Consider the following 11,994-nt stretch of genomic DNA (forward strand, 5'->3'; position numbering starts at 1 on the left):
GGCTGGATGCATGTAATTAGTGATGATTACCAAAGTTGCCCATCGCCGTGGAACTTCCTTTTTCGGTGGCAATTTGTCTGAGGTAAGACTGCTTGAGCTGTCAGACAATTTTGTAAAAAGTGGGAGTTTCCTAGCGAAAATGCGCATATTGGATGCTGAAAAATAAGACTTCGAATGTATCTACCTACATGAACGCTGTTGTATTTTCCCACTCCATTGATCAATTCTGCTCAGTTTAAACACCGCATGACAAGATCATTGTTTTGCTGTGAAGGGAGAGGCGATGATTTGCGTGACAAGTGCCGATTTTTAATTGCGCCCGGGGTAAATGCGCCCCCTACGCCGGGTCGCATTTATACCGACAATGGATTATGGAACGAGCAATGCTACGGTGTAGTGTAACACGTATAGATTGACTTGCTAAATTAATTATCTATAGTCACATTTATATACAGTCATGAAAAGCTTAGCCCGCCCGCGGGCTATACGTGCAGCAAATACAGAACTTTTGTGCAGTCAGCGCTCTTATTTTTCCACTCCATAGACAACACACGTCATCTAGGTGGGCGCATTTAAATTTAATTGCGCCATACCGTGGGCGCAATTATCGAACGTGTTCGGCTATTGCGCCCTTTGCAACCTTTTGGTAAATTCATCATATGAAACGGCAAAATGCAAGTAGGGGAGAGTGGGGTAAGATGCCCAGGGTGGGAAAGACGCCCCACCCCCTCTAGCGGGGAAACAAAGAATCGAACCTGGAAATTAATGCTCTTAGCGTAAAGCGGAAGCCTGCCTTGTTAACTGCACAAAAATTTGCGAAGCTCAGTTGGGCAACGGCTGGCTGGTGATTGCATGTTTTTTATTTGCTGCTTTCAAAAAAAAAAATATTTTGGCGTCAAAACATTGCATATATCAAAGAAGGTCGCTAATTTTTGCGTCCCTTGCTATAGTCGTGATACATTAACATGCATGTACTGTGTCCCAAACAGTTTGTTTCAGGGTGTAGTTTTATGGCTAACAAATGGTGCTGATTTAATGTTACTTCGGTACCTTGGGGTAAGATGCCCCCTGTCCTGATGGGGAAAGACGCCCCCTAAATCCGTAGGCTGTCCTCCAAGCAGCCCGTCAAATCATTTATTACATACTTGTGATGAGAGATAAAAGCCGATCTGGGAGTATTGAGAGTCCAATATGGTCATGTGCTCCCCATGCCGGTCTTTCGGCCCGCACAGCGACTTTTTGGGCGGCATCTGACTCTGAGAGCCCTCACGACGGCCTCTGTGGGCCCCATTATTGGTTCCAGGGCCCCTCACGACAGGGGTGTCGTTTTCTGAAAATGATTGGTAGGGCCCAAAAACCGGCGGACGGCCATTTATGACGTGCCTACACAGGTGAGGTAACCCCAAATTTGCCTTTCTCGTCGGATTTCGGCCACTTATTTTTCCGCTTTGGTACCTAATTAAATTTGATAATCAAACCAAAAACATATAAACTTCTGTGAAGTCTGAGTACTTCTAAACCCGAGGCACAAAACGTGCATTTATGGAGGCCTTACCTTAGTGTCAGAGGACAAGTTCGTTTTTATCCGCGAAGCTCTAGCTCGATCAGGGACCGAACGGTTCATAATTGCTCTTTTCAGCAAGTGATATAAGACAAAAGATTGGTAGGGCTCACGGAACATTGGTAGGGCCCTTATAAACATTGGTAGGGCTCGGGCCCTACCAGGCCTATACAAAACGACGCCCCTGCCTCACGACATCCTTTGAGGGCTCCCACGTTGGCTCCACGGGCCGCGCTGGCATCTGAGGTCCCCACGATGGACTCGAGGGCCCTCAAGCATCATAAAGACCTATAAGGGCCCACAGTGGTCTCCGAACGCCACCACGGAGGCTTGTTTGGCCACGCTGGACTATGATGGCCCTAACGATGACCTCTGAAGCCCCTTACGACTACTTTTGAGGGCCCTTACGATGACGTTTGGTGTCTACTGCAGGATCGAAGGGACTACTGATTCGTTCAGGCGGTTTACGTGCCTATTTATGTCACTTATAGTGCAGGGGGCATCTAACCCAACGCCAGGGGGCGTCTTTCCCACCCTGTGGGGTAAGATGCCCCCTTTCACTTCTTCAGGAAAATGCTTAATAGCAAAAAAAGTTATCATATTTCAGGCACGAAAGAGTGATATTTTTGGAGAAAAATGATGTCGGCTTCCGTTGAAACTCCAAGTTTTGGCTTTCCGATCGTCATTTTCGAATAATATATGACATAGTCAAACCCTGGGCATCTTTCCCCACTCTCCCCTAAGTTGTTCTTGATTGTTTTAAAATATAGCAAAATGACCGGTTCAAAGTTTCTGAGGGGAGGCAAACCGGTATCCCTTGTAATTTCGGAGCAATAGCTCGTTTTTGGCGCAATATGGGCACCTTCCCCTACGTTTTAGATGATTTGAGTAATATCTCGCCTATATTTCCTTAGTATTTTGATTTGATAATGATGTTAATATATATATGTTACGGGTCATATGCTAACTTGGGCAGTATGCAAACTACCCGGGCAGTATGCATACTACCCAACAGCCCGGGCAGTATGCATACCACCCGGGTAGTATGCATACTACCCGACCCCTTGGGCAGTATGCATACCGCCCAAAAGCTTGGGCAGTTTGCATACTGCCCGCTTTCCGAGTGTAATCCATGTCCACATTAAGAATATAAATGGCTCTCTAGGCAATAGATCAACCGAGAATAATTTTTGCCGTCAAACGTGATTGCTCGATCGTAGGATGGAATGAGGATTGGAATAAAGTGTTGAAATTACTTTTTCCCAAATCCATTGTTGAATAACCACAAGCCAACAAGTCATTGTCATTATGAAGCGTGAACTGAGTGAAATGAAACGACGACATAGTGTCAGCTCATTTGGTTGCTTAGGTTTGGCACCTTGACCGTAGAGGGCGTTATTACCAGGGGCAGGGCTGCGGAGTCGATGGATTTTCGGGTGACTCCCTCCGACTCACGACTCCAGCTTCAAAAATCGACTCCGACTCCGACTCCGACTCCAGCTCCGACTCCCGATGTTTCTCTAAAAATTCATGTCTTGATAAATGAAGTTCCAAGTGGATATGTTTTTATTTTGCCTGACACGATCTTTTTGAGTCCTAAGGCCTTGCATTGCAAATACACGCAGGCATCGGTAGGATTGTGATTGCAGGATTGCAAAATCCTGATTGCATTCCTTTTTGGTGGATTGCACCTGGATCTGAAATCCATTCCAAAAAACAGGATTTGATTGCGGATTGGATTGCATCATACTTCCGATTTTTGCAATCCAATCCGGATTGTGTTTGATTAGTGCTTTGAAATGGTTTGTTGCGCTTGAAAATTATGAGATCGGCTTCATCGGCTTAATTCACTTTGCTATCAAGGGCTTTACATCGAAACTTGAAATAATTTAAACGTTTTTAATTTAAACGCTCAAAATAATATACGCTGATGAACTACATAGGAAGGGCAAAATTACGTATTTGAGGGCGAGTTTAAAAAATATAAAACACTGGTTGGGTAGAGGTTTAAATGTGGGGGTGTTTGAGGCAAAAAAATATTTCCCATAAAATACCTGTGCCTTAGATAGGAATTACTCGCAAGACTAGGTACTAGAAATGGGTGATTTGGGGATGGAGGCACGGCCCTATACCCCCCTCCCTCCCCCAGATCCACTAGTGCACATAATAGTACAACAGGATTGCAAAAAAAGGATTGCGGATTTGATCACAATCCAAGTGAAAAAAGGGATTGCGGGTAGGAATGCAATCCACTTCGGCACTAGGAATGTGGATTGGGAATGCAATCCTTTCAAAAAGGATTTTACCGATGCCTGAATACACGTTATAAATAACATGCAGAATTAATTAAAAGTACCTATGCTTTGGCGATCTTCTGTATCGCTCGCCGAAAACGCTTGTCCAAAACAAGAATTTTGCCTTTTTTGAACAAAGTCTGATTTTTAAAGGTCAACAAGCGTAGTGTCGTCAAGCAAACAGGTGCAGGGCATGACGTTGAGCCATGCAGCGTTAACTCCGATTGGGGAGTCGGAGTCGGTAAGATTTTGGCAACTCCATTTCCGACTCCGACTCCGGGTTAAACTGTCGACTCCGACCGACTCCGACTCCGACTCCGACTCCGACTCCGACTCCGCAGCCCTGGTTATTACGATTTCAATATCTAGTGCTGCATGAAATCATTTACATGTATGTAAGACGTTGCAAGTTCTGAGGAAAACTCACCAAAGTAAATTTTGAAAAGTCACCTCACTTCCGGAACACAATTGCACTCGCAGTTCCTTGGCCAATTCAGCAAACGAAGGCATCTGAGGCGCCCATTGTCATTAAATTGTTCCCGATTGGATAACATTCCGGATGGCGACCCTCTCTCACTGAGAGAGGTGGCGCGTATGGCATCGGGGGGGGGGGGGGGGGGAGGGGGCAGAGGCCAAGGCGCATTTTGTCGAAAATCAGCGATAGGATGTAAGTTGCCTAGTACATATGTTGCTATTGGATGTCACTGATAATACCAGGTCAGGTCACAGGTTAGGTCACCAAGGGTCAGCACATGAACCCAACTCTACTAGGGTTGTGCGATGTATGTTTTATGAACAATTTTTTCCCTTTCCAACTCAATGGTGCTGGTTATAAGGCCATTATGTACGGTTTAGGTGGAACCTGAAAGGTTAAAACATTTGTCATTCACATATATACGCGAGTTATTGCATTAGCAAGCCTCACGAAGTGTGGTCAACATACTGCCCGAGTAAACATCTTGCCCGTGAGAAGAACTGTGGGTAGTATGCATACTACCCGGGAGGTATGCATACTGCCCGGGCGGTATGCATACTGCCCAAGGGGTCGGGTAGTATGCATACTACCCGGGCGGTATGCATACTGCCCGGGCTGTTGGGTAGTATGCATACTGCCCGAGTAGTTTGCATACTGCCCAAGTTAGCATATGACCCGTAACATATATATATATATTGAGCCGGGTTACACAGCACATTGAGTGGATGCGTTTCGTCTAAATGACTTTTTCGACACCCTGTCGGAAATTAAAACAATACAAACTATAGGTACTGTTTATATTGTTTTAATTTCCGAGAGGGTGTCGAAATTTAGTCATTTAGACGAGACGCGTCCATCCAATGTTCTGTGTAACCCGTCTCAATATATATTTGTCTATTACTACTCAACATGGTAATATATATCTGATTATTAAATTATATGACAAAGCCTACACTTTGTTACCTGGCCTGGACAATAAAACAGCGCAGAGCACTGACATACAATACTATGAATTGAAGACGGATTCGCTCTAATCGTGACCACTGACCATCATCATTCATTCAACCCTTTAACATACAATTGTGCCTTCTATTAGTCGTTAACCCTCATGTCATTTGTCATTTACCATCATATAGCTGTACCTATTACTGTTCAAAACATACAACGACCAGTAGAAAAATGTATATTTGCTTCGTTTCGATCGCAGCGTCAGACGTCAGCCGTTCTCGTTCGTCGTTTTGCATAGTCGCACTCAACTCGCCGTAATCCAGAAATATCAGTCTCCCTCTCAGTATCGACCCGATTCATTCAGCAGTGCGCTCTCTGCCAATTGACCAGCAGTGCCGTGTCCACGTTGTACGTTCCCATGAAGTAGTCGGCCATGACGATGTTGCTCTTGTCCCACCAGTCGTAGCGGACCATCCTGGAGACATTCCTGTTGACCAGGTCAGCCATCTGCCGGAGCGACTCGAGCCGGTCGAAGACGATGTCGCTAGTGTGCTCAGTCATCTCGCCCGCCAGTGCCCAGATCTCGTCTCGCGGTGCCTCGTCCATGGCGCGCCGCAGCGTCTCGTACAGTGCCTCGGGTGTGTCGTCGTTGTTCCACGAGTTGGGCACGCGCGGCCAGAGATAGTCGCGTCCGGCCGGGTCGCGGTCCCAGCTGAGTACCAGGCGAGTGTCAGCGGCCCACAGATCGGAGAGCAGCACGTGGTGGGGTGCCTCAGCGGGCCGCGGCGCCAGCCACCGCTCCAGGCGGGGCACCACCAGCGACAGCAACTCCTCGTACGCCTCCGGGTGGCTGTCGAACGAGCCCTCGAACCCACCGATCTCGTAGATGACGATCTCAGTGGAGGCCTCCATCATCGCGACGAGGTCGTCGATGGCGATGTGGAAGGGTCGGAAGGGAACCAGGCCGTGGCTCACCCAGAACCTCTCGGCGGTCGTCGGTGCGAACAGCACCCGCACGTCGAAATACCGAGCGCCCAGGTAGAACTGAGACAGCAGCGTCTCCTCCTGCGCGGAGGCGTACCTCTGCAGGAGATCATCATCCGAGCTCTCTCCTCTGTAGTTGGTGTAGGAGGCCGCATCGTGCGTGCCGGGCAGCATCACCTCGTGCAGGTGGAAGTCCTGGATGTCGGCCGCCATCTGGGACATCCAGTCGGGTCGGCTGGAGAGGCAGCTGGAGGCGATGCTGGCGCCGTCGCGGCGGTACTCGGTGCAGTAGCCGAGACATGTCGACACGGCCGGAGTGCCCGAGAAGTTGAACGTGGGCAGCGTGACGTCCGTGACGAAGAAGTGGTCCGAGTGATCGGCGGCGGTGACGGTGACCACCGGGTCAGAGGCCGGATCCGGGGTACACGAGTCGTACAGCAGCACCTGGCGGGAAGACGCAGATACCGTGATGCCATAGTATAGTATTGAGTTTGATATGCACACTTACAACAGAAAAAAATGTTTCGCAGTGACCACTATAGCCGCAATTTCGAACTATTTCGACCATCTGAGGCGACTTATTTATATGACTTTTTCAGACGCAGACCTGCTGTAGACTGGAGTAGGCGTAAGACTTCCGTATATGAAGTCACTAATCTGAATCGATGACCGGCATGAGCTGTCTCTGGGATGACGTCACCCGCCTCACCTGATCGTCGGGCTGCACCTGAGCGGTGTGCCAGACCAGTTCCAACCGGCGCCATATGGCAGCACCGCTGTCGTCTACAAGACCGACCGAATTGATGACGATGAACACATCGGTGACGTCATCGCCCGGACAGGCTGTGGAGCGGTTGCCGGTTATGGTCGTGAGGTATGACGTCATTAGTGTGGGCGAAACTGGGCGCGGCGTGGGAGTTATACAGCTGGCGGTAACACAAAAGGCGAAACATACTTTATGTCATTGATTTCTGTTCGTTTGTGATGTTTCACGTTTTGCATCTGTGTTCTTGACGAGCTTTTTATTCGAACTGAATACGAAGGTTTTAGACACTTAAAATTCGGCTAGTTGAATAATGCTTTTTGAAGAAAGCAGGTTTTATATATGGAACGCTTGCTTTTTTCAATCGGTATCAAAGTGAAACGCACTTGTTGACTCGTATGTCACGCTGTCAATCATTGCCTAAACCAAAATATTTTTAGTCAGTGTCTTCCTATTCTTAGGTGTTGTTTTTATCCGCTGGGACTGAGAGCGTGAGATGATGTTCCCATCTACGCTGGAGTACGAAAAACATCATCTCACAGTGTCTTCCTAGTTTACCTACATGTTTAGTTTACCTACCTACATGCATACGATGGTAACGCGACACGCATACCTTTGCAAATCACTTACGAGGCTGACTGACACTTTGGAGTCTAGGACGAGGTCTTGCCGATCGCTGACGTGCTGTGACGTCATGGCCAATAGCCATACCCCCAATCAGCAGCAGCAGCAGCGACCACACAGGTGTCATGGCGGCGACCTGTAAAATGAAAATAAAACGTAGCAAAAGCATAATTAGGCCCCATACGTGTTTCTTTTGCTAAATTTTTTTGTTTATTTTGTTTAAAATAATTGTTCGAGAAATTCAAAGATTTAGAACTCTTCGAGCTGCTTCAAAGTCGTATGGTATCCAGTATTGAATCCCGGTTGAAGAAAAATCATTGTCCTATTTATCATCACATATTGACATAATTACTCATCGCTCAGCGCTCATCACCAGAGACGGGCATGGCAATAGACGAGGTGATAAGTTACCTGCAGGTGGTCGTTGAAAAAACGGGTGTCTCCTGATAGTCAGATTGGCACGTGCTCAATTGTCTCCCCAATTTTCCCTGTCTCATCAAGTAATGATGATGCTATCAGGTCTACCGGGAATAATGTCTTTGAGCTTTTGAATACATTTATACAAATGCTTTGAAATATCACGCGCTGGAGTGGTCTTAGCTTGGTGTTTGTCCTGAAGAAACACAAGAGATTTTAGCCTACACAAAGCACGAGGACAATAATACAGCTATCCTCAGTATCATCAAGGATTATTGTATGGTGTGCATGCTCCAGTTACGGGATAAAATAAAAATGTTTGAAGGAACCAGTTATCTACAACAATAAGACAATTTACGAACGACTGTATGCCTTTTTATCTAAGAAATAGCCGGATTGATTGTACTTACCAGCCTATACATCGGAAATAAACGTACATTTAAAGAGAAGTTAAGAACCTAACCCATATTAAACATATCCTGATTGAAAGACGGTCTATGCAAATGGGTTTGTAACAAAACGTTAACCGTGATTCGATTTCCCTTGCTGTCAGACTGATGTTCGATTCACCCGTGATTGAATCGATTGGATTGAATCAATTAAAATTTGTTAGGTCGAAAAGGCTTGATTGGCCATCAGAATTGTTCGATTCACAAGCCATGATTGAATCGAACGCATTGGCAATCAGGGTCACCGGTTAATACTTAATTGAATGAAAAATTAACGTTTCATGAACTAAAAAAAAAACCTGAAGTGAACATAGTTCATTATCAACAATGCACGTGTGCAATGCAACAATGGAGCTGTTCAGATGTAAAAATGCATTATGTAAAAAAAATAATAGCCAAAATATTGATTTGACTCTTTACAAATCGAATCCAGAAAAGAATTGTTCAAAAATGTTTTAGCTGAATCAAAGGTGAATCGTTCCTTTTTTGTTTTTTATTCTCTGAATCGAAAGGAATCAATTCACCAATTTTTTTTTTGAAGGAATGGAACGATGATTGAATCGAAAATAAATCAAATAATACAATGATTGAATCGATACAAAAAGATGAATCAATCAATACCCAGTCTGCTTTTAGCATTTCCATGTTTCTCTCCCCCAGCGTTCCAAAAAGTTGTTCACTGGATTAGTGCATCTCACCTGTAGCCGACGTCTGATGTAAGTGGGACCTCCGTAGTCTATGCGAAGTGACCAGCCTCTTCCGTCGACAAGACAGTGGTCGTGTGAGTGACACAGGTGAACGCATACCACGCCATAGCAGCTGGCAGTGTTCACAGTTCACTATCAGATATGATTTGTTTGGTGAGGCGAGCGCCACAAAAGTATAGCGGTAGGCTATCACGGATAGCACTGAAACGGTAATCGGTCATTGCTATTCACTGCCAACTTTTGTTCGCGAGCAGCACATAGCTAAATCGATAAGATGCACCGTCTAGATATGTTTCACTTTATGGCGATGCGCCGCAATACCTCCTCTGGTAGACTGCACCGCAATATCTCCTCTGGTAGACCGCACCGCAATACCTCATCTGGTAGACTGCACCGCAATACCTCCCATAGGCGCGGGAACTACTTTCAGACTGGGGGGGGGGGGCACACTATAATGGAGATGAACCTAGGGTACCCCCAAATCTAGTTTTCTCACCGGTTTTAGGCCACTTATTTTTCATCCCTTGGCTTTTTCAACAAAAAAGAAAAACATTTGCAAAAAAAGTGCTGTATTTCGTCTCAAAGTTGTGGGGGCACCGCCCCCACGGCCCTAGAGTTGGGGGGCAAGCTGCCCCCACTGCCCCCCCCGGCTCCCGCGCCTATGATACCTCCTCTGGTAGACTGCACCGCAATACCTCCTCTGGTAGACTGCACTACAATACTTCCTATCTGGTAGACCGCACTACAATGCTTTTTATGTGGCAGACTTCACCGCAATACTTTACATAGTGATGTGTTGCAGACCGCACCACAATACTTCTAAGTTCTAACTTCTCTGTTATAGACTGCACCGCAATACGTTCTCTGTGGCAGTGCATATTGCATATTTCTTCCACGACATTGCACCGTGCGCGCATTCCTAATAGGCAATTTTCTTACCCATTATAGAATGAAATGTAAAAAGCACTGCAACCCCTCTCTCAACTCAAGCCCAAACTGAGCGACTGACCATCCCGCTGCAGTTCTGTCTGAGGATGACGTCACAAACCTTTGTACAGCAGCATCCGTAGGATGCAGTGTGGGTGGGTTCCCACACCCACCAGACCCATAAAACTCGCTTTGTGGCCCGATAACTCAGTGACATTTCAGTCATATTGTCTGGCGTATAGATTTACTGATAAGCCTTGTAATGCACTCTACGACTGACTAAAGGGTTTTACTGGTTTTGAATTTCATTTTATTTCCAGTGTAACTATCAGCCATAACACTTTCAGCATTCGATCAGATATTACTTGCTAGTTGCTGGTGCCAGCATGCGTTTCAGAGGCGTTTGCTGGTAAGACTTGTTTGAAGACGAAAACGATGCTTGACCGGAGCGGAGAGGACACAAATTGCAGCTATAAAATGAGTAAACATTTTTGCTAAATGTCATTGAACATCTTCTAAGGCTTTTTACCAAGGCTGTAGGGAAAAATGTATTTATAAGCCATTTATGTAAATAAGCTATCTTTAAAAAGGTTCGGCCCACCGGCCATCGTTTACCTGACGTCAGTGAATGCCGTTTCATTTTATCTCTGCTGTTCGCTGTCACTTGCTCCATTTGCAGTAGCTGTTGCCACCCTGCTCTCAGCCTGGTTTGACCGGGGTGCGACCTTCTTGTGCAGCAGGTGGCACCAAGTGCTTCCACTGAGAGGGTGAGGGCGAGACAGACGAGGGCCAGCACAGGTGCGGCGGCCGTACCTCTTCCAGTGCTCACATTTGTCACCGGCTACAGCGGCCGGGGGCGGGACTGCCACAGGGTCGTATACGGCACTGCGGCATATACGGCGCCACTGCGCCGTTCCGTGGCGCAGCACGCTGATATCTGCCCGGCGGGAGGCAGCGGCGCGGCGGCCGTGCAGATGGTGCTGGGCGGAGACGAATCGGTTCCGGCACGCCACTCGGCAACAGACAGGGTAGCAGCCGAGCAGGCTACGTGCAGTCATGGCGCGGTCATTCACTGCGGTGTGGTGTAAGGACCGGCGGGTGATGCTACCTTATCCTCTGTATGTGACTCTATTGTTTGCGTACACAATTTTGCAATGGCTGTACTTCCTACTGAAATGAAGCATTGGTGTTTATGATCGCCCAAAACTGAATCATCACATTTCACAAATACGCATGACTATTGCCTTATTCCCATTGCAACCGGATTGAACATATTCTGCTCTTTTTGATTAAATTGAGTCACTCTTACTACAGAAAAACCTTAGCATCGAATGCATCGTGTTTGTGTAGCTCTCCACATAGCGTTTGGTCAGCCAATGGTGCCCAATTAGGCAATCGAGCCACGTTAACCACGAGCCCACTGTAATCGAGTGCAGTCGCTACCCACGGCCGATGACCTCAGTGCAGCTAACAGGGCGTGGCACGGCGTTGGTATGCATGCACTGCAGAGCAATGAGAACCAGATGATGCCGAAGATAATCAGCTGTATGAGATTGTAGGAGGGTGTAACAAGCTCACGGTACATTTATAAAAATGGGAGAGCCGAGAGTCAGGCATAGGATGTGCAGCAAGTTTCAAACATTCCTCGTTGTCTCTTGCCTGTAAGCACATTACTGTACAAAGTGTAGGGTAGACCGGGGCAAGTCGCCCCGCCGAGGTAAAACGCCTCACCGATGTTTCTCGGAACTGGGAAGGTTCTGGAGAAACATCATCTCTTCTATAAAACGTGCACTATATGATCATTATATGAGCAGACTGGAAAGAAATTGTGATGGCTCTTTAGGG

At 46.8% G+C, this 11,994-nt stretch overlaps 1 protein-coding gene across 2 annotated transcripts; it reads right to left on the bottom strand.

Annotated features, from left to right (window-relative positions):
• Positions 1–5,496: 5,496 nt before the first annotated feature.
• On the bottom strand, positions 5,497–9,423 carry LOC122364916 (PI-PLC X domain-containing protein 1-like). Of its 2 annotated transcripts, none has more exons than XM_043335724.1 (4): positions 9,214–9,423; positions 7,656–7,785; positions 6,972–7,105; positions 5,497–6,706 (listed from the first exon to the last, which is right to left on the bottom strand). In XM_043335724.1, exons 2-4 carry the CDS (start codon positions 7,774–7,776, stop codon positions 5,639–5,641), a joined length of 1,323 nt encoding a protein of 440 aa, XP_043191659.1. In that variant the 5' UTR covers positions 7,777–7,785; positions 9,214–9,423; the 3' UTR covers positions 5,497–5,638. The 2 variants fall into 2 exon arrangements, with proteins under 2 accessions (XP_043191659.1, XP_043191658.1); XM_043335723.1 differs by lacking the exon at positions 9,214–9,423 and adding an exon at positions 8,061–8,416.
• Positions 9,424–11,994: the final 2,571 nt, after the last annotated feature.

This window comes from Amphibalanus amphitrite, unplaced genomic scaffold, assembly GCF_019059575.1.
Source record: "Amphibalanus amphitrite isolate SeventyFive unplaced genomic scaffold, NRLGWU_Aamphi_draft 000707F_arrow, whole genome shotgun sequence".
NCBI lineage: Eukaryota > Metazoa > Arthropoda > Thecostraca > Balanomorpha > Balanidae > Amphibalanus > Amphibalanus amphitrite.

What these genes read in the sequence shown, in the direction of transcription:
- LOC122364916 (XM_043335724.1), bottom strand. Translation starts at nt 7,776, where the DNA reads ATGACACCTGTGTGGTCGCTGCTGCTGCTGCTGATTGGGGGTATGGCT. An exon ending in CCAAAGTGTCAGTCAGCCTC is followed by an intron (nt 7,106 to 7,655) that starts GTAAGTGATTTG and finishes ACCGCTCCACAG; the next exon opens with CCTGTCCGGGCGATGACGTC. An exon ending in AGGTGCAGCCCGACGATCAG is followed by an intron (nt 6,707 to 6,971) that starts GTGAGGCGGGTG and finishes TCTTCCCGCCAG; the next exon opens with GTGCTGCTGTACGACTCGTG.